The sequence below is a fragment of the Pempheris klunzingeri genome, chromosome 16, assembly GCF_042242105.1.
Source record: "Pempheris klunzingeri isolate RE-2024b chromosome 16, fPemKlu1.hap1, whole genome shotgun sequence".
Taxonomy (NCBI): domain Eukaryota; kingdom Metazoa; phylum Chordata; class Actinopteri; order Acropomatiformes; family Pempheridae; genus Pempheris; species Pempheris klunzingeri.
Window position 1 is genome coordinate 8,989,772 of NC_092027.1, and position 22,422 is coordinate 9,012,193.

Below are 22,422 nucleotides of genomic sequence, written 5' to 3' on the forward strand. Positions count from 1 at the left end.
TATCTTTAGTGTTACTTTTCACCTTATTGTATGACAGTATAACCCTCTCCAACGTTTTTTCTCACAGTCTCATTATACTGTAGTCAACTGAGTATTTGGCCATACAAATTAGTGGAAGTGCAGCCTTAAGCAGTCCTTAAGTCATAAAGTGACTCAAAGAACATCAAGTCAGGTGTTCATTGTCAGTCAGCAGCATGTTCTCTTGGCTCTCGCTGAGTTCTCCCCTCAGAGACACAGAGACTGTAATCCTCCGTAGGTTTACTGTAATTACTGAAGACATCAAGCTGTAATCATGACTCCACCTCCTCCAGCAGTGCTTTCTCCTCACCTCACTGTCTCGTCTGTCTTCCCAGGGTTTGAACTTCCCTCTCCTTAAAGTTTCTGTTCTCTTTCCCTTTTATTACACTACAATATTCAATTAAACATCCATTAAAAATGTCCATAAATCACAACCACCATGTGTCTAATTAGATACAATTTGTACATTCATAGTTTGGTGAAGGCAATAAATGGATGACAGAGACTCTCCGTCGCACATCATACAATATGCTGCATTCAGAGCATCAGTGGTACGAAGATGCATCCGTGATGCGTGAGAACGTGAGTAGCTTTTACAATGGGGGTGATGAGCATTGTTCGTGCAGCTGGGTGTGAATTACAATGACAATGCTGTCAGGTTTTTCTACACCAGCACTGATCTAACATGAGCACAAGTAAGCTTAGATTTGCATGTTAGCTCAATAGCAAACACACAGAATATACTGTATATGCTGCACCAATCCAGGAATTATGCATGATGTACCACAACTTCATCCAACGCTTTGAACGGAAAAGTTAGGTTTAAAATAACGAATACACTACACATTGAACAGCATACAAAGGTGGCTACTGATCTAACAAAGGCCAAACCATCAATCTATAAAACCAGCACATGTTTACTTTGGGCCGGGCTTTTCAGAATAAGCTCCCTTTTGAATTTGTGTTATTCTTCCCAGTAGTCTATTTACCACAGCAGGTGCCACACACAAAGCACATGTGCCATATTTACTGAGAGTTATTATATTTCAGTGATGTGTACAAAGTGACTACTTTTATTTAGGTGTCATCGAACAAATAGCTCTTAAAATAATGTAAGTTACCATAATGTTAAAGACAAATACATGATGTCAGACAGCGGAAGAACACTTTAGTGAAATAATACAGTCGGCTTATAGGGTTAAACCTAATTTGGGGATTAGATTCTGGTCTTTCTGTGGTAATCGACTTTTATTACATTGTATGCCACACCTGCAAAGCAAGTAACAGCAGCAAATAAGTCTGTCCTCACCTAATCCTCAACTTGAGTTAATCCTGCACTTCAGGAAGTTTCCTTAACAGCTTTCTGTATGAATTTATCTTCATAAAATATGGATGGATAACTGTTGATTATGGTTATAAAAATCAGATAAACTTTGTCTGGCCTGATGTGTCAGACTTCTTGTCACAAAAAAATTCAAGCCACCAAAAGGTAAATGAGTTCAGCTGTAGGCCTGGCAGGAAAATAAGTGTAAGTGGCAGCGGAGCCACCTGACATGTGACAGGACTGTTATCAAACAGGACTACAGTATATCCTATTTGCAGGTCTAACACAGAATTAGCTGCAGTGCATCGCAGTCACAGATCATAGTTAGTGTGGGTTCATGCTGGTGCACTGTTGCAGGCGCAGATATTATTGGAAAATTGGGAAGTGGATGAATAAAATCTACTGAAACAAGACAGATGAAGAGAGACAGCATATGGGATCAGTCTGGAAGAAGATCAGGCAGGTGACTGAGGACAAAATGCTGTGGTTCAGCAGAACTCACACCAAATGTCTGCCGGATGGAGGTGTCATCAACGTCTCTGAGGTCAGACACTGTTTGTTTCAGCCATATGTGGTCATTATCATCTCTATTGATCCCCAGGGTGATCGTGACTTTCTGATTTGTATTTGTTCATCTCACTTTACAGTACATATGGCCTCTTGTGATGTACATAGCAGAGTAATACAAAGCTTTTTAAGCTTCATTTTAGGTGTGTTCAAGTACTAGCTTAACACTGTTTATGTTAAATGAAGTAATATGTGTGTGTGTGTGTGTGTGTGTGTGTTTCCTCATCAGATCAAGGTGACATCATTTTAAAAATATATACATGTAAATATTAATATTAAATATTACTAAATTATAAATAATGATAATATAATACATTCTAAATTATAAAAGTATATATGTGTATGTATTTCACATATAGCAATAGTAGAATATTAATGCAGATCGATAATCAAAGCAGAGAGATTCTAAGAAATGATGAAAGACAACAAAATCTAAAATGAAAACAAAATATTAAACACTATCAAGTAAAAAAGGCATTCAGAGACATTCAGAATAATACAAAATGTCTACAGTAACTTGTTCGCCTGATTTATGATTCAGTGCATTCCATGTGCAGGCATGTTGAAGACCTGCAGGGTTCAACTTTACTACCTGGTCAGAACAGAAGTCAGAGAGAGAGAGAGAGAGAGAGAGAGAGAGGGGAGAGGGGAGAGGGAGAGAGTGAGAGAGAGAGAGGAGAGAGGGAGAGAGTGAGAGAGAAAGAGACATAGAGAGAGAGAAAGACTCCAGGTGTCTCCTCACTCTCTTGTTGAAGTCTGTAACAGTTGCATGCAAAGAGGAGGAGGAGGAGATGGCAAGCTTCAAACACTGACAGAGAAACTTTTTTCTTTTTCATTTCTTGGCTCCACTTTCCGGACTTTCCACTGAGAAGATGAGCGGTGGCGTGACGCGGACTGTGGAAAATGGAGAAGAGAACAACAGAGCTAATGTGAGTGATAAATGAAACAGAGAGGCTTCTGTCAGGTAACTTTAAAGCATGACTTCAACGTATCTGTGCTACAAAATTCCACTTTTTATTTCCTGGACTGTCAGTCATAGATAAGATGAGATAACTAATTGTCTTACGGAGTATTTGGACCCTTTTCACGTGTTTATGTGAACATATTAATTTTACCTATTAAGAAATAGTAGGTCTAAATGTCAGTTGGCAGTTGAAATAAGATTTTTATGTGACATGAAAAGCAGTATACTCTTTGGCATAACCTTACCAACATATGTCAATGACATGTGACATTTGGTGACTGATTTATGCGAGTGATGATGGCAATGTGATCCTGCTAAACAGCCCACTTTATCTTTAACATTGTGAGGCAGGTAGAAGCCTGAGGCTGGAGTATGTTGTGCGATGGTGTAATTAATACACTGTGACATCATTTAGTCTTATAATATTGTGAAATTGTGGCTGAAAATTAAATCAAATGACTGTGCTTTTTCAACAGCTGTTATTTGTATGTACGTGAGCAAGTCAAAGCATTTTATATGTTATTACATGTCAAGAAATGTTCGTGCGGGTCAACTAGTAGGTCTGATTGTGGGACTACAGTGCTACATGTTGCGTTAACTGAGCATCACACAGTGTACGTTTATCATTAACCTTTCCCACAGAGTGACTACATGTGTCTCTGTGTACATGGCACTTTCACTGCAACTTTTACCTACATTTTGCCTTTGGAGAATTAGTGTGGCGCTCATATCAGATTAAAGTGTTTGAGCAGATAAGAGAGGCACGGTCGTTGCTCTTTCATGGCCTACTGAGACTTGCCAAAGAGAGTGATGTGTTGAAACAAGTGAAGCGTGAACGCCCCCTTACGTCAAGCAGCATTAAAGGTTGATTAAATTATTACACCCTCCAGCCGTGTTTTTATTGCGTAAAAATAATTGCAACATTTTTGGACATTCTAGAACTCTCTGAGTTGAGAAAACAACTGACATGACATTCTAGAATGTAGAATTCCAAAGAACTCATTCAGAAAAGTCCAAGACCTGCTGGAGCAGTTCAACAGAAGTATCCTCTTTTCATTCTCTGTCCAAGAATGTTTCTTTTTCTGTCCTGATCTTATTTTAGCAACATGTATCGGACTCCGTAACGTGATACAGTTTAGTGCAAAACCTGCTCTTTGACTGTTTGTTTCATAGTGCTGTCATTACACACTTCCTCGAAGACAGAAGTGTGATGGTTAATTTGTCGATTGAAATTTTAAAACATTGTCGAAACTTTTTATCATGCTTTAAGTAGTTCAGTCATAATGTGCCAAGATGGTGACATGAATGAAAAGATCATTTGTTAATACAAATATGTGGCAGGAAGGGGAGACATGCATAGTAACGCCTAGATTAATACACACATTGCAAATGGACTCTCAAATTTTCCCCTGACTTTACATACAAATACATACAAACATCTATACAATCTATAGAACTACTTCTGTATGGGGAAACCTATTTCATCCCACTCAAGCATATTTAGGAGTTTCATTGTTTGTTTGTTTTTTCTGATCATGACGAAAGATATTTAGGTTCATGTGCGGTTGGTCATGGCGTGAGAACAAGCTGGGAAGAGCAGGAATGATTCAGGCAGGGTTGTTATTAAAATAGCTCAACTAGATTGTTGTGGGTCTCTAGTCAAGTCTACAGTATACTTACATGGCTACATACGAGAGATCCACCCAGAGCCTTTTGTGTGTAACACACACAAACATGTTTGCACTACTCGCATATCCACAAAAGGATAGGAAACCATAAATATATACAAAGAGTGTGTATAACACACACCTGCATAACTTGGAAGTCAGCTCTTTGTGAAAAACATGAGGAAACATGCACAAGAAAAAATATGGTACACTGTATACGAGACATAGTGTATATATGTACATTTAGAATATAATACACAAGCACATGTACATTAAACATAAAATATCTATTTTCCAACATACACCCGGGTGCAAATAGCATTTGCCTTAAACTATTAGTCAATATACTGAACTTAATCAAAAAACTTCTGTGTTTAAGTTATTTATTAGTTAAAAAAAAAACGGTTCCAACCCCTTGAATTTGGCTTTTATCAGTTTTATATCATTGTAAAATAAATATTTTTTGGATTTTGAACTGTTGGTTTGACAAGACATGCAAGTTGAAAGCATTTATTTGGGCTCAGGCAAAATTAGGACTGGAGCTATTGATTATTTTCATTAATCTGGTGATTAATGTTTGTTAGAATAGTTACTAAATACTTTTGTGTTGATCCATTAGTTGACTAATCATTGCAGCTGTAGACAAAACAATGAATCAGTAATCAGAAAAACAATAATAATAATAATAATGAAAATAATAATTATTTTCAGCCATATAATACATTTATAATGATAATGAAAAACATGATAAGTGGTGGACTATTAGATTTATGATCATTTCAGTGAAGTTTAATGTGCAAAATTTCAAATGTCAGAGACTCATGGACACTCAAGCATGAACATATTTGGACTGTGGCATTTGACTTTTGTTTGCACAGTTTTGTTTACACTGCACACACTCAGCGCCAGTGAGTGTTATATAAAGACGCTTCATTAATCTCTCTTACATAACTCGCACCACACATTCCTCAGAGTGCTGCTACCTACCACTGTCACCATGTGGCACAAACCAGAAGCCTTCTTCATTCCACAGGTTTATCTGTCGGTCACTTATTGCTACATATATGAGTGTATATTTGCATACATTTAAACTGCACTGAAGCATGAAGGCTCAACCTTGTCACTTATTTACTCTGAATGACTGATGAAGATAATAACCTGGTTCCAGTCCTCTGAATTGTTGTCTACATCTATTTTTAGCGATTCAAAGAAAATGTGAAAAAAAAAAAGTCTAATCATCAAAGATAATGTATGGCTTTCAAAATATTTTCCAGTTTAGATTTATCATCCACCAACTTGTTCCCTCCTGTTCTTTGCAATCTGTATTTGGCACTGCAGTCCTGTAGGGGAGGCTAACAGCTATGTGCCTCCTTGGACTGGCACTGTAGCTCTCTGACTGGAGAACAATCTGGAGGAAAAAGGGTTGGGCAGCCGGTAGAGCCTCACCCAGCCAGCCATGTAAGGCAAGACAGCCGTGGCTTCCCACGCACTTAGTCACACAGGCAGACACAGTCTGGATCACAGCTGCCTCAACATCATCGGGAACAAACAGCTTCGCCTGGCCAGGTAGATATCAGAGTGATCCTATGTGAGATAAAGTGAATTGTTTGCATTTGGGTTCATACATTGTGAAGTGCATGATGGTACTTGGGGGTGTAGTTTTGTCTGCTTTATGAATGACAGTCGTGTTTGGTTCTATGATTCATTTTGGTGTGTCGTCATAATGAAGTTTAAAATAATGGGCTAGTTTGCCACACATAGATTAGACCTGTCTAAAAAGAGATAGAATATTACTAAGAGACATTAATTAACCATTTCCCTTTTTAGTAGGATTTGTGCATTAGGCAATGCACTGAAGAAAAACATCATTTTGTTCAGTCTGAATTTATGAGTTCTTTTTTTTTTTTATTTTATTTGGCACAGACCACCAAAATGCAAACATTGCCACGTTTGTCAGACAAAAAGCAACTTTAAAACTTTTTAGAGTCTCTTCCCGTTTGTCAGTTACTCCTCGTGCTGTGAAAAAGTGACTCAGTTTTTGTTGTATTGGTGATACATAGTGTTGGAATTAATCACAAAGGGACCAGTTTATAATTAACATGTGTGGCGTGCGATGGTTCGGAGCAGGACTTGCTGACATCAACAAGTTCCCATGTTTTAAAGTGTTTTATGACTTTTTTTTCATGATTTATGATTTGTTTTGGCTGCACTCTGAGATGGATGGCTTTCACACTTTGCTGTTATCTCTGTTGTCACTTGGAATGGGAATTTAGATGCTTGCGCTGGTGCAAACAGTGATCTACAATCTGTAAATGTACTCAAAATGTTCATCTCTTAGCTTGTTAGAATCATTTAGTCCACAGAGTAACAGCTATGTCTGGTTGTTCTTTTATTCCTTGTTCCTCAGTATCAGTCAGCCTGTGCAGTTGAGTACAGCAGTGATATCATCTCCAAATCTGTAAACAAGAGTCATGGGGGAGTTTGCAGCTCAATGACTGGGATTGGTCCTGTATTGATTGTGGGAGGTCGTTGACAGTATGTGGATGCTCTTGGAGCCCGAACACTTAGCTGAAGCAGTGATGTCACATCCAAATCAGTAAACCCGAGTCATGTTGGACGGATGTGCAACTGTCTGTTTTCATGTGAGACCCATTCCAGCACTGGTGATCTGATCTACAGTGTTTTTCTATGCTTTACCCTGGATACCTGTCAGTCAGATTATAAGGTATCATCACTATCCTCATTTACCGTATTCTGCTTCACCCTGCTCTACTCTGTTACACCAGTCAAGTCTTCTCTGCTCTTCTGTGCGCCACTTTATTCTTTTGTACTCCTCTTTGAGTTACACCATTCTTTTATTACGCATCCACTCAACTCAGTTTTAAATCCCTGTACATTAGAGCCAAAACTAAATCAACAGAAAATTACTCATACAATTTATTAGATAATTAGATAAAACTTGGAAGTAATTTCTCAAGCAAAATGCCACAAATTACCCAATTCCATAATGTCAGTCATGAGACTTTGCTCCATTTCTTTGTCTTGTGTGGTCTATGGGTTTTAGACTGTGGGTCAAAAATAAACATTTGCAGTCATTACTGTGGGGCATTTAGGTATTTAATATGGGCAACTTTGACCATTTCTTGCATTTTATAGATAATCAGTCAATCACGAGATCAATCTGCAAAGTAACTGATAATGAAAATAGTCATTAGCTGCAGCCTTTCTTTACTTTACCCTGTACATTATTGATTTTTACTCTACTTACTTTTCCTCAATAGTAGTGCACCTTCACCTCAGAACGAGGCTTACAGCACTGCTCTGTCCTCCTCCTGCTCAGTTAGACTTAGACTTCTTTATTTGATCCCCCATAGGGGGACATTTTCTAAGTTATCTGATATGCCAAAAGCAGGACGCAAGAGACAGAAAAGAGAGTCTCCCTCTGGACTCACTGCTGCTGCTCAGCTAAAGAGCTGACTTGTGAAACGGTACACTGAATAGGTGCCTCCAGTGGCAGATTATTTACCAGCACGTTTATTCTAACACCTCATTTGCACCTCTGCATTTTTTTTCTCTTCATAGTTTCGCACCAGTGATCTGTTAACTAAGGCAAACAAGGCAAAGCTGTTTTGACCACCACATCTAGATCATGAAGATGTTAAGATACTACCGACTTTCCATAAGTCCATAAGTCAGTGCTTACCTACAGTATATTAAACTTGGAAACAGTATATATAGTATAGATTACCAGTTGTAATGCTTTTTATTATGTATTTTTGTGCACTTAATTCATTTGATGTTTCATGGTTTACCCAGTATTCTGTACAGTGTTATGCGAGACATGAAGAGTAGATGGACTGTAGCTCTACAGTACCTTTCTAGTCTTTTTCGATCACTCAAAGGGCTTTAACATTACATTCACATTCACTCATTCTGATGGCCAATCTTCTATAAGGAAACTAATCATTTACTCACACTCACACACCGACGCACAACTTGCCTCAACATGCGGACTGAAGGAGCCGGGGATCGCCCGGGGATCTGGAGGGCCTGTTCTACCTCTGAGCCACAGTTGCGTATTTAATCATAAGTTTGTCTTTTGATCTTATCAAATTCATGAGAATCTGATTAAGGTAGATTCATACCTCAGAGGGAGAATGAATCAATGTGATAGAAAACACCTCAATTACTGGTGTTGATGTTATCTCTAAAGTTATTTTCATTAGATCAATTTAACCTGGAGATTGACTGCATTATGAAATGAGTTTGTATGGAAACATGGCATATGAGATATATGAAAAAAAAACAGGGGTACAATTTAAACTCTTAGTAGAAGTAAAAATAAAGCGTTCCCTGAGCTGCATGGACAGGCCCAGTGGAGAAGCATTTAAAAGTTTGTGGAGGCAGATATTTATTGCACTTTAATTGCACAGCGCATATACAAAGCCTGATCACAATATGAATACATTATGAGTGTGATTTTGCACGTCTGTGCAGCAGAGAGCAAATATGGATTCGAAGAACGCAGAAGAAGTATTAAGATGAAAGGATAGCAGTAAAATCTGTTTACTTAGAAGAACACACTCACATGTTTCTCTTCCTCATTGCACACGTTTTCACACTTAAGCCTTTTTTTTATGTCATTATGTGACTATGACAATTAAATTTCACGTTGGAACATGACCACATGTACAGAACATTTAGCCTGTAATGACACCTATTAAGCACTTTTTGTAGTGTCGTCTCTTTCATCCATAACCACTTGTTGGCACTGTTTTCATGGTGCTGTACGGTTCACTCCTACCTTTTGAGGTAATAAGGCACAAGACTCTTCTTGCATGCTGCCGCGGCTGTTTTTACTCACGTAAAATGCAACAGAGGGATTAATTTGCATAAAGAGAGTACCAAAACCTACCAACAATTTACTTTTATGAAAAGGCAATTTATCATCTGTAACCGAGTTCTACTGTTGTGGTTATTTTGAAGCTCTTTGGACGAGTGTCAGTCACAAGTCTGAAATGTAAACATGTCTATGGAGTGGCTTCCAAATAAAAGAAAACTGTGTTTTTGTGTACAGTAAGTATTTCCCAGGGGCCAGGGCGTGCCTGTTCCACAATCCTCTCTTCTCAGGAGAAGCCCTCGGGCGGTCGCTTCCTCAGATCACAGAGAGAAATGTCGGCTTGCCTGTCAGTGCATTGGCTCTGATGGTTTTCAGGCACTGCAATTACATACAAAGACCTGCCATTCAAGCTAAACCATTGAGCCTGTATTTGACTTGCAAAGTAGAGGACTGGTTGCTTACGTAAGTACCCAAATGTGCTACCCACATGTGATAAGATGGGTTACCCTTCTTTATTCTCAAACCATAGATTACGGTGCTGTATGTGTTTGGACATGACTTATAGTAAGCATGTTCTCACACACACATTCTAAAACTATAAACTGCTTCTACCCATTCGTACACAGGTTTATTGTACGTATCCCTGCATATATACACACACATTAAAGCTGATTAGTAACATTTTGATTTTAAACAGTTACAGGATACAATTTTTTTGTTTCGCTTGCATTGAACAGATGAACAGAGATCAGAAAAACAATATTGTTGCCATTCAGCACATGTTTTGTGATTGATCATGATCTGCAGGCAGCAGGCATCACAGGACTGATAATTGCCTAATATCGTCAAATGTTAGAACTTCTGGGCCTCTGTGCAGAGTGTTGCTGCTGAGCCAAGTTGTCACATAGAGCTGTAACATTCAGCCACACTGCTGATGAATTCCTCTCTCAATTTAATGTGGCCTGATGACTGCACTACTTTGGTGTTACTTGGACGCCAGGTACAGTTACGGCCTTTTCCCAGGAGAGCAGGAGTGGTTGAATCAATGAAGGCTGTCTAATGGTCCTAGCTATCAAGCGTGAAACAAAATCCATAAGGCACAATTTCAAAATGTATTATCCTGGATGGGATACTTTCTACGTTCTCTGGGTTATTTTGCTCAGGTATGATTGTGTTTTGATTGACATTTTTTGATTGAAAGTGCTTCTAAGGTTTAAACAGCAGGTTCACAGGTGGGCCACTAAATCATGTGCTTCCTGAAGTTGTTATTGCCATATTTTCTTCACACTTGAAGCTGACAACAGTCTGTGGTATGCAGAGAACGTATCAGTGCCTCTTTATCATTCCTGCACTGTATCCACTGGTGTCATTACCACAGACAGCAATTGCAGGTGTGTAAAGTAGCCTTATTAAGTGCACAGTTGGTAAACTGTGAGAGCAGCGTCGCTGTGTTGTATGGCAAGATGTTTCTGCAGTTTGCAAGGTGCCATCAGCCAAACAAGGTGGCATTAACACGTGATGTTACAGTGCAAGTATGTAAAGGTTGTGATCACAAAATATTATGCAAGAGATGAAACTAATGATCAGAAAGCAAAACATTTGTGACATTCTTTAGCGTGACAGGGGAGCACATCTGTTTCTCCTGCAATTTATGGACCATGAGCATCAGCTGGCTGTGAAACTTGTAAAAATACCTCTCTGACCGAAAATACAAAGGCGGTTGTGGAAAACACATTCTTATGAGTGAAGTTTCAGCTTCCATCAGTGAATATTAGCTGTAAACACCTTACAGCACTACAGCCGTATTCTATAGAAGAAAACCATGGGTCGTTGTAGTCACTTAAATTTTTGTCTCAGGTTTAGCCTGTATTCATTGGGTATGTATTAGTATTTTGTATTAGTAAGTTATCATAATAATAGTTTGGATGTTTCACTGAGGATTCCCAACTAAGTTTAAAGACCGAGACTGAAAACAGCGTCAACAAATAGGAGGATAATTGCAGTCCAAAACTCTTACAGAACATTTTGTTTATGTTTCTTTATGCTTTTGACTATTAAATCATGTGCCAGTTGTGCAGCTTGGCTTTTGGTTAGATCACTATCTAATTTACTCTGCAGCTGACACCCACACAAAGTTTAATCAAGGCCACTGATGACGGCGCCCACAGCAGCAGCCCAAAGCAAGAAGAGTTTTCACAGGTATACGCCCTGATTAATGACTGATATCGTCAATTCTGTCTTCAGTCTCTTGTTACTGTCGGGTACGGTGTGTTTTATATAAGCTGTGGTACATACACACATGCATGCATACACACACATACGTAACGCCTCAGTGAAACTAGGATTAAGCATAATTTAGGTTGCTGATAAGACAATCAACTATGTTACATAACTCACCTTTACCTGGACTTTTATCTTCCATCTGAAATGGAGATAGTTTGTCAAAGGGCCAAACGGTTTGTTTTCTTTGCACATTCAAACAAAAAGCAGCACATTTTGTGTGGAGCCATACCTGCACTTACTTAAATGGGTGTTGCCAGAAAGGATTATGTATAGTCAAAGCAAGTATATTTGCCTTGGGGAAAGGTCGTACTTTGTTATGCAAGGAACATCCATCAAGAAAGGTCAGTTGAGTTTAAAGTGCACTGTTTTGTCTCACAGCTGAAGAGATTTTGTCTTACAATTTTAGAAATTAGTTTTACAATTTGAAAAGTTATGTACGCTGTCAATGCCTACATTAGCCCGTTTGTACTGGAAGCTCACAACATGAATCACTGGATTTTGATGTGAACTTCTGACTAAACAGCTTTAGTCATGCAATTCCACTAAAAGCCTACACGGACTAACAGGGTTGTCTCCGTGTTATCAGGAAAATCATCAACTGAGCAATAACAAGTAATAGAGGAGACGCTGGCACTCTACCCAAAACACCTTGTGATCAACAACAAAAAAATGAAGGAGCAAGAAGTCAGGATTCAAACAAAAGTGAAAGTTGAAGGTCAACTGTATGGCAATTACAAGCCATGAATGAGTCGAGTGACTCTGGAGGAAACAATCTGCATTACTGAGACTAAGGCTGGAGAAACAGCATAGAAGGGTACTAGAAAAAAAAACTGGAAACAACAAGCATCTCCAATGTCACACTCGCTAACACACACCAACAGAATAGAATACCAGAAAATAGACCAGAATACTCATACCTACTGAATAAAGAATAAAAGAATAGATATCCCCAGATTAAAATAGGCTAAAATACACATACCTACAGAAAAGAATAGAAAAGTACACATGCCTTATGACTAAAATAGAAGACAGAAAAATAGAACAAGCATCCAATCCCATAAGTAAGCCAGACCATCTGTATTTATTTTTGTATTGCTATCCAAACTGTAAATACTAAAGTTAAGTAAAGTTGTGAAAAATGCATGACAGACGATTCTCACATGAGAGTGACTCAGACGTTTTGAGTGTTGGTATTTTTGGCCCCTGCTGGACTGGACTGGTGTCACTGGAGTTTTGTGGTGCCCTGAGGATGCAATGGAATGTTTCCTCAGCGACGGTTGCTAGGCTTCACTGTCTCAGGCATCCACGGAGGAACCTCAGTGTGGGGAAGTTTTATGGCGTAAAGTACGCCTTTCTCTCCCTGCTCCACCCTCTCTCACGCCGATGACTTTCATGTTGAGCTCTTCTCCTTCCTCTTCATTGGTTGTTTTTCCTCATAATCTCCACAGCTTCATTTAGTCATCTAGTTCCTCTTATGTTCTCGTGTTTCATTTCAGGACCGATGCAGGCGCCTTAGACTCACTCTGCAAGGCCAGGATCAGTCAGGCTGCACCTCAGTGCGGCACAGCAACAAGGTACAAAATCAAAGAGGAAAACGGCTTTTACATGTGGAAAGAAAGTATATTTTGGGGCATTTAGTGAACTTTTCTTTGGCTGATTGTAGGAGAGCAGCATAGCAGTAGTCCTGCCACAGAAACCTAAGGAGCAGGAAGGAGCACTCGAACTCATCACTCCCACAGACGAAAAGGTTGAAGTCATTAAGGTATGTCAGCTTGTTTTGGTGTAACTGTGTTTGTTTATAGTTGAATCCATGTGCAAGCAGGTCCAGCCTTCAAGCCAGTATTATCTATCACTGTCCCAACATTATGTTATCCAGGTTTTCCTTGAAGCCCGTCCAGACACAGGGGAGAGTGTCAGGATGCTGACTGACGAGGTGTCACAGATTCAGGAGGTCAGTGTGTGACAGACAGAGCCGAGCATCACTTCCTGCCAGTGGTGAACATTCTATTAGAATAATGTTAAGTCGCAGTAGTGTTTCTGCATAACACACCTTTTTCAATGCATGATGGGTTTTTGTACACAGGTGAGGTACTGTCTGAAGACTCTGAGGGAGCAGATGGCAGCCAGGCAGAACAGTAACAACAACAAGGTACATACCCTCCGCGTCAAAGTCAAAAATGTTTTTCTGAACGGGGTCTCAGTTCTTCAGACAAAACAAGTAACTGGAAAAAGTCGCCTTGGGCTTTGTGGAATTGTGATCAACATTTTTTTTTTTTATTTTGTTTACCAAACAGTAATTTAATAAATGTTAATGTAATGTATTCATGTAAATGTAAATACTTGCTTAAGGGTCCAATATTATGCAAAATGCATTTTTTAATGTCTTTCCAACATAATTATGTGTCCCCAGTGTGCCTACAGACTAAAACTATGAGGAAAAAACATCCTCTTAGCATCAACCTTCATCAGTTTTAGTGTCCCCTGGAAATATTTGTTGTGGTGAAACTCTGATTGTAGTAAATAAGTTAGCAAAACTTAATTTATAGAGCATTTTTCAAAACTACGGTAACAAAGTGCTTCACAGTTAGAATAATAATAATAATTTGAACAGGAAAAGCAACGTAACAGCACCAGGAACAATCAGGGCCTCTGTGGAGTCTTATAGTAATTGTGCAGCAACATTTTTAACTAAATGTAGACGTGCTACAGTAGAGCTTCTTGACTTAGATAAGATTACAAAACATTACAATAGTAGCTGTGTAGAGCTTGGAGTGTCAACAAACTGATGAAGATCCTTCCCTCCTTCTGCTTGTGTCCTCTTTAGTTGCATTGCAGTGATCTCTCTCTGCCCCTCCGAGATGTATTTTTACATCTCATGAGTAAAATGAGAAGTAAGGCACTAACTCCACTAATCATCTGCTTCTTTCTTCTTCAGTATCCAGCCAATGGCTTCAGAGTCAACATGCCCAGCAGCCAACCAGCTGTCACCAATGGCAGCACTGTTCTCATTGACTCAGACGCTCATGTAAGCTAATCACAATTCAGCCATCCCTAAGATCTACACAAGAGTGTTTTCTGTGGCTTTTATGATCTGATTATTCATCAGTTTAATATGAATGAACCACGGGAAACGGCAGAAGCCTATTTCAGCCGAAACTAGTATGAATCCATTCAAATTTGTGTTTAAATGACAGGCATAACATTCAGAATGAAAAAAATGTCTGGCACTCCAGCTGTTTCCCACTCACGCCAGCCAACTGCCTGCTGTTTTGAAGAAAACGGTGCCAGGCTCTCTGAGGCCGATGACAAAGCCCACCACACACACAGCTCCCTTTCTTAGACTAATGGAGCACACTGCTCACACTGCTCACACACACACACACACACATACTATTGTATATCCCATGCATTATTCTAGACTCAGCACATCATAACATCTCCTGTAATACAACACTACCAAGGAAGTAGTGTGAGAGCAGGGAGGTATTGTGGCTGTCCATACCCAGTGACCTGTGTGTGTGGTAAGTAGGTAAGCTAGGGTCAATTTACACTGCCCTCCATTCTAAGTGGTGTCAGATTATACAGCGATGCAAAGCGCAGTGTTTGTCTAAAATCTTGTTTGCTCAGACGAGACTAAAAACAACCTTTAAACCATGTAGCAAACAAAGCCTGTCAGCAGCCTCTCTTATCTGCTTGTTAGCTCCTGCCTTTGCCCTCCTGTTCAAGTAGTTTGCCAGATTAAGCCTAATTGAGCACGTGACTTTATGTCTGGCTGCAGTCTCAGGTCGTGGATAATCAGGAGGAGAGCGTGAGGCTCAGGGAGGCGACCAAGCGTCTGTACGCGCAGCTGAAGGAGATGGAGAAGAGGCATCAGGAGGAGAGGGAGAGTCTTCAGGTCTGTCTCACGAGACGAGTAACATGACACGATTTCCTGTCTGCAGCTGTGACTCACTCCTCTGCCGCTTTCTTCTTTCTTTAATCATCCTCATTATCTGTCAGTCTTATATTTGGAATTCAGCTCTCATCCTGTGATCCTTCACTGTTTGTGTCTTTGCTCTACAACACATTCATCCATCAGGGCATGTAGGGACACAGCACATAGACTTACACAGGCTGGTCTGTCATGGTCTATCCTTATGGTCCGGTACATAAACTGTCTTTATTGTGTTAGTGACACCAACACAGTTCTATTTATGTAACAGGCAGGGACATAGACCTGTTTTACGTACTCTACTCTGGTTTGAACTTTAACTGGTCATTTTATTCATCTTAATTGTAAGTCATCAGCAAAGAAATTTAGGTTGTGATTCGGACAAGATTAAGCAACTTGGACAACATAAAAAAGAAACGGAGCAACTATTACAACACAAACTTTGCAGTTTTTAACACACACTGTATATTTGTGTCCCCATATTTGGGAACTTTAAATCCCTACTTTAAAGGTTAAATATCAGTTTCAGATTTCAAAAAGGCATCCAAACACACAATCAGTCAGACAATCAGAGAGGTTTTAAACAAATCTCCAGGTTAACCAGAAGAAATAACAAAGGTGAATAGAAAAATGAGTAGCCAAACTATCTGTTGTGAATAATATACAGACTTGCCTTAATTTAACTTTTAGTACTGTTCTTTTGTGTGAGTGTGAGCGTGTTCAAATTGCACTTGACTGACAGCTCCCTCACCTGTCTTTTGGTTTTGTTGGACCTGCTAAGACATTGCATAATTCCCTGCAAAGCCTCAAACATCTCTGAGCAGAGGTCAAATCTGCCATCTGTGTGTGAAGAGCCCTTCATAGTGCATCCATCACTATGTACTCAGTACTTAGTTCCTCCTCTGTGGCTCCTCTGACAGGCAGAGTCAGATGAGTATCGTGTTCGTCTGGCCGACCAGTCCGAGCGGCTGCAGAAGGCGGAGGAGCAGTCAGAGGAGAGGGGTCAGCAGGTGGAGGAGCTGCAGAGGCTGCTGGGAAGCATGGAGATCGAGAGCAGCATCCTCAAGGACAAGATGGCAGCAGGGGAGGCAGAGCTGCTGCAGCTTAAAGCAGGCAGGGAGGAGGGGGGAGAGAAGGAGCAGAGGTGAGATGAAAAACACAGTGATGAGCCAAAGTACAATCAGCAGCCAAGTTGTTTTTTTGTTTGCTTTTAACAAGCCAAGTCATGACGGAAAACTCCTCAGTATACTGTACCCAATCATATTCATTGTTTCAGTGTTGCTTTTAGATCCCCTGCAAATATGAGAGAATTCATCCACTTTTATATTACTACTATAATACTTTTTATAACCTCTAATATGAACAGATAATAGAATAGATCCAGAAATATCATATAACAACTTGCTTCCCAGGGATTAAAGTACAAATCATACAAATAACATGACCGCCTCTAGTCAAAATGACAAAATAACTTCATAGTTCATAGGTTTCATAGTATGTTTGCGTGTTTTCAGATGTGCAGAGCTGGAGAAGGAGGTGGCCCTCCTGAAAGAAAAGATTCATCATCTTGACGACATGTTAAAGAGTCAGCAAAGGAAAGTCCGCCACATGATCGAACAGGTACGGTATTTATGAACAAGCAGGCTGACTGGCAGTGCAAAGTGCACACACACACACACACACACAGATACACTCACAGATGTAATGCAAGTGATCTCTCTAGTGCCCGCAAATGCACAGGAAGCCATTGATAAGGAAATTAGATTTTGAGGAGGCAGAAAAAAGCGTAATTGATTTAATGGAGTGGAGCCAAGAGGAAACGCGTGTTGAAACAAAACTCACTTGTCATAAATAAGTGATGCAGCATCTGCTCCTGTTGGAAAAGTGAGCTGTGTCTCTCCTGAGCGTCTCACGTTTGTTTGTTTGTTTGTTTGTTTGTTTGTTTGTGTTGTCAATAACACAGCTGCAGAACTCCCGGACGGTGATCCAAGAGAGAGATCGAGTCATCATGGATCTGGAGGAGAAGGTGGCTTTCCTGGAGGCAGAGGTCAGGGGCCTTCTGACATTAGTGGATAGTACATTATTTGTGTTTTTAGTCGTCCTTTCTGTGCTAAAGCTAAAAGCGCCACACTTTTCCTGCCAATTAAATGTGAATGTCTCATCCTTCTGCTGTGTGACTCTTAAATGTCTTTAATCCCTTTCTGTCTGCAGAACAGAGAAATGCATGACCACATGGAATACTTCCTGTCAGGCCAGGACCCTCTGCCTCTGACATCCACTGAGAACAAGCCAGAGGTTGTTTACAGGTGAGCAATCATGCAAATTTCCATTTCCATTACAAAGATGCTAATTTCATCCTTCTGAGAATCATTTTATAGTCAAATGTCCAAGTGAAACTGTTATCGTTCGTTTTTTGATAACTATTTTCTCTGTCTGTACAGTAAAACACTCACACCGATGACACAGACCGACAAGGCCCTCCCATTCATCAAAGTCATTGAGATCAAGTCCTGAATGGAGTGTCAACCAAAGGAATAATGAGAAGTAAAAATACAGTGTAAATATATATTTAACCACCTATCAGTATACTAAAAGTAGGCCTGTAGTAATCAAACCAGACAGGCTTAACTGAACTCATGGTGACAAAGCACATTGGTCTTTTGTTTGTACCTCACAGTTACTTTTGAGGCTGTTCCACAAACCTTCACTGGCTCTCTGAGTGTCAACCACAATCTAAAAACAGGAGAGCAAACAGGGTTTTGATGGCAGGAGGAATCCTTAAAAAAGGAAATGAGGGAGAGGCCGTGCAAATCAAAGAATGTTACTGAACTTCTTAGATATACATAGGCAAAGATCTGTGCAGTAGCATGCTTTGAAGACAAGCCTTCCACATGCAGTGGCAGTAGGGAAGAGTTCAATAAAGTTCCCTGAGTTGTTAAGTTTCCCACCTCCACTTCCTTCTCATGCAGAATCTGAAATAAGCTGTTCACAGGTCAATGTAAATAGGTAGGTCGACACATACACTTTGACTAATGTACAAATTATCACATTGTGGTGAGTGTTTTCAGCACTTTCAGCCTACTCGACCACAATCCTGAGCAGCAGGGTTCAAGATCAGACTCCTCTGTGCTTCGCACCTCATTGCCAATGGCAGGAATGCAGTTAGCTATGATTTATGTTTAACTTAAATGTATTTCTCTGATGTCAGATTGGGTTGAATATGAGTGATAATGCTGTTTTATAAATTAGAACTTTGACCTTTTTAGTTATGCTGGAAAATAGAAGCTGCCTGTAGACAGAGACTAGTTGATGTCAAATTTTTATTCTTATCTGCGCTGCCTCAACACTCTTATTATCTATCCTGTTATGTGCTGAGTGAACAGTTACATACTTAATAACAATAACTCCGAGATGATAAACTTGCTTATTTACATAACTATGCATTGTTTATATGGACCTTCTGTAAAATACTTTCTGTTGCAATCCAGGATGAACATTTTTATAAGTCATAATTTACTGTGAACATTGTAGATACATTGAAGCATGGTCTATCATTTTTATTCTAGACTTTATTAAATTTTATTTCAATTTAATGTAATACCTGGTTAACTCATTTGTCGTACTTGTGAAGTTTTAATGTCAGGCTTGTTTCATCTTTGCTCCATGACCTGTTAGTGCCACCTAGTGGAGATATTAAAGACACTGAAAATGAAGAAGTGGGTTGTCAGGCTTTTATCTCAAACCACATAGGTATACAACCTCACATAAATAGAAATGAAACGATATCAATTCAAATAAGTTAGCATCATCATCATATAAATATCTTACACCTGTACAAACACACAGTAAATCAAAAAGGTACACTCATATTTACATTTGGACTTTGTGAAAAAAATAAAATCCAGGTGATTTGCCATTTACTTTGCCATTTTTACAAAAATTATTGAAAAACCTTGCCAGGTTGGCTACAATCTTATTTGTCCTCTAAACACACTCCTCAGGTCCAAAATGAGAACAAAGGCCTTGGTGTGACATGTGCGCATAAGGGTTTCAGCCAATGAGAGAAAATCTTGTGAGATCTTAACTGTTATAAAATGAGACATTTATTTTTCTGCATATTTCTTCAGCTTTTTGTTTTGTTAGACTGTGTAACCGTTGTGCACACATGCTCACACACCATACAAACAAGCAGTCTCTCACAGCGTGCTCTCCAGAGTGTTATAGTTGTCTTTGAAACTTTTGAGCTCCAGAAAGTGTTTGGGCCTCTTGCTGCGCTGGCCGGTGGAGGGCAGGTAGGTGACCTGGATGGTGGAGGGAGTGCTCCGGACAGGAGAGCCTGTCAGGTCCTTGGCTGCGGACTGGTGATGCTGGTCCAGGCTGGTGGTGCTGGAATAGGCCTTCACCCTGAGGGAGGTGAGAGGAAAGAGAGGCAAAGAAAAGGGGGATCACTACGCAAAATGGATGGCATTGCATAAATATTAAACCTAGTACACCTCCTAACATTCCTTATTCAGCTGATCATACTGTATATTAACATGTACTTTTAACAGCACTTACACATCTGCCAGTTCGCTGAGAGCTTGCAGGTATTCAAGAAACTCTGCTTCCCCAAACACCTGAAACAAAGAGTTGAAATCAAAACTGTTGATACAAATATGTTGTACTCTCTTTTCATCACCCATCAGTCACACACAGAAACACTTGCACCCACCCCAGTCCCATGGCGAGCACTGTCGTAGCCTTCAAGCAAACGGTCGATGAGTGCGCTGCGGCTGCTCTTGATCAGAGAGTGGGAATTGCGCAGCTCCAGCAGCCAGCTCCTGAAGTTGCGTCCAGTGAACGCACTGGGACAGCGGCTTATTTCCTGCAGAGGAATACCTGAGATCCAAACAGGATGGATGAAAAAAAAGGTTAGAAAAGGTGAGTAACTGCCAAAAAAAAAAATGATTTAATGAACACATAGGGCATAATATAGAATCACAAAAGCAACAGATGAAAGGCTGAACTGCTGCAACACATGCCCCTACCGAATCAAAAAGCTTGGACATCAAACTTTATCTCTCACCTGAGTCTCTGATGGCGTCCAGAGCTTTCATTCTGTACAGGTAATTGTAGCAACCTTTATAGAAATACAATCAGGTATTGAATAAGAACAACAGGCACTTCAAAGATATTCAGGTGGAAACAAAATGAGCTGAAAAAGTGACTGACTAATCTGAGATCCCTGCTTCAGCCTGTCGTCTTCTTCTGAGAGGAGACGAGGCTCGAAACGGATCTCCTGGACCTTGGACAGCCTGGAGTCAATCTCCTCCCTCAAACCCTGTAAATGAAATGAAGAAAACACAGACAGCATGAATGAACTCCTGCACCTAAAGCAGCAGCTGCACATTCAACCATTCTCTAAGAGGACACCCTCTTTACCTTAGGTGCATTGTGGCCAATTGGCGCATGGGGTCCTCGGCGGGATCTCATTGCAAAACGCATGATTTGTCTTTTGACGAAGATAAACAGCAGTACAAACACCTGCAAACAAGCCCAAACAGGATTTTAAATTCAGCACCACCATACGACCGTGTATCAGCTAACGATGGTTAGCAACCAACACTGTAGCTTACTTACCAAACTCCCATAGGCCATAACCAGGACAACATTAACTCCTGATAAAGGCGACGACTCTGCCATGTTATCTGTTTGTGTGCACTGTTTATCCACAGGTCGATCACCGGACGCTAGCTAGCAATAAATCAGCGCCTTACGTTACTGTTTATATTAGCTTGGTAGCTAATAGCCGGTTGTCCATTTTGAGAAGAATTGCCAAGACAGCACAGACGAGAAATGCGCTGCAGCCTCGAAAAGATATTTCTAGAAAATAAAAAGCCTTATGGGGGGACCTTAATAATGGTCCTCGTCGTGTTCAGAGACATCACGCAGGGCGTACGCAGTTCGTGCTAGTCATAGACTGTGTGATGCTAGCAATGAGCACGACAGCGGCGGCTGATTTACGACAGTCCGAATTACCGTAATAACTATGTACGGCCCTACTTGTAATGTAATGTACATTTTATATATATATTTTTATATAAAATGTGAAAATGTCATTCTTTATTTAGCCTCAAGATTTCACAAGACACTGAAACCTAGTATTGTCTGGTTTGTATTGCACCATGTGAATATTGTATAAAGTTTCTTTTTGTACTAATTTTTATGCAAACATTAAGGATAATTTTACAAAATGATTTTTCATATTTGATAGACCTAAATAACTGCTTGGACTATAGAAAAAAGCTATTTACAACGATATGACCGCACCTTATACTGGATTATATTTAAAACATTATCATTATATGAATACTAGTGGTTGCAGTAGTGGAAGCATTAGTAACATATTTAAAACAGTATTGTAAAGAATTAAATACTATCATTATCACTTCTATCACCAATATTGTTGCATTTTATGTTACATACACATCACAATTTTTCTATTATAAATGAATGTATTTCCTATTATATCATTATAACATGAGTGTATGTACATATTATAACACCCCTGTATACTTTAATATATTTTCATGTATATTGCATCTATTATTGATAGTTTGCACGTTTACACTCATATTTATGTTATAGATAAAAAAAACACACACAATCACACGCATAATCATTTTAACATTGAATTTATCAGATCTTGTATGAAGGTAGTTGTAATGTACTGTATACAGCTTTTGTTCGTCATTGATGGGCTTTTGTTCATATACTTTACTTAATCTGTTCTTTTTCTTTTCATCTGTTTTCTTACATCTTGACCTGTGTTGTGCTGCTGTAACGTGA

General features: G+C 39.6%; 2 protein-coding genes across 3 annotated transcripts; one reads left to right on the top strand and one right to left on the bottom strand.

Annotated features, from left to right (window-relative positions):
- The first annotated feature begins 2,742 nt into the window (after window positions 1-2,742).
- On the top strand, window positions 2,743-19,286 carry tuft1b (tuftelin 1b). Of its 2 annotated transcripts, none has more exons than XM_070846515.1 (12): window positions 2,743-2,838; window positions 13,160-13,237; window positions 13,327-13,425; window positions 13,540-13,614; window positions 13,747-13,812; window positions 14,599-14,688; window positions 15,442-15,558; window positions 16,515-16,738; window positions 17,109-17,214; window positions 17,558-17,641; window positions 17,806-17,900; window positions 18,036-19,286. In XM_070846515.1, the coding sequence occupies exons 1-12, from the start codon at window positions 2,782-2,784 to the stop codon at window positions 18,106-18,108; spliced, it is 1,164 nt and encodes a 387-aa protein (XP_070702616.1). In that variant the 5' UTR covers window positions 2,743-2,781; the 3' UTR covers window positions 18,109-19,286. The 2 variants fall into 2 exon arrangements, with proteins under 2 accessions (XP_070702616.1, XP_070702618.1); XM_070846517.1 differs by lacking the exon at window positions 2,743-2,838 and adding an exon at window positions 6,085-6,106.
- Window position 19,287: 1 nt separating this feature from the next.
- On the bottom strand, window positions 19,288-21,552 carry LOC139215532 (protein C1orf43 homolog). The gene is made up of 7 exons (XM_070846518.1): window positions 21,214-21,552; window positions 21,016-21,117; window positions 20,806-20,914; window positions 20,660-20,713; window positions 20,306-20,472; window positions 20,152-20,210; window positions 19,288-19,998 (listed from the first exon to the last, which is right to left on the bottom strand). The coding sequence occupies exons 1-7, from the start codon at window positions 21,274-21,276 to the stop codon at window positions 19,791-19,793; spliced, it is 762 nt and encodes a 253-aa protein (XP_070702619.1). The 5' UTR covers window positions 21,277-21,552; the 3' UTR covers window positions 19,288-19,790.
- Between the last annotated feature and the right edge of the window lie 870 nt (window positions 21,553-22,422).

Coding starts and splice junctions, on each gene's coding strand:
- LOC139215532 (XM_070846518.1), bottom strand. CDS start 21,276: ATGGCAGAGTCGTCGCCTTTATCAGGAGTTAATGTTGTCCTGGTTATG. Junction 21,118..21,213: donor TTATGGCCTATGGGAGTTTG/GTAAGTAAGCTA, acceptor GCTTGTTTGCAG/GTGTTTGTACTGCTGTTTAT. Junction 20,211..20,305: donor GTGCTCGCCATGGGACTGGG/GTGGGTGCAAGT, acceptor TCTTTGTTTCAG/GTGTTTGGGGAAGCAGAGTT.
- tuft1b (XM_070846515.1), top strand. CDS start 2,782: ATGAGCGGTGGCGTGACGCGGACTGTGGAAAATGGAGAAGAGAACAAC. Junction 2,839..13,159: donor AAGAGAACAACAGAGCTAAT/GTGAGTGATAAA, acceptor GTTTCATTTCAG/GACCGATGCAGGCGCCTTAG. Junction 16,739..17,108: donor GGGGGAGAGAAGGAGCAGAG/GTGAGATGAAAA, acceptor GCGTGTTTTCAG/ATGTGCAGAGCTGGAGAAGG.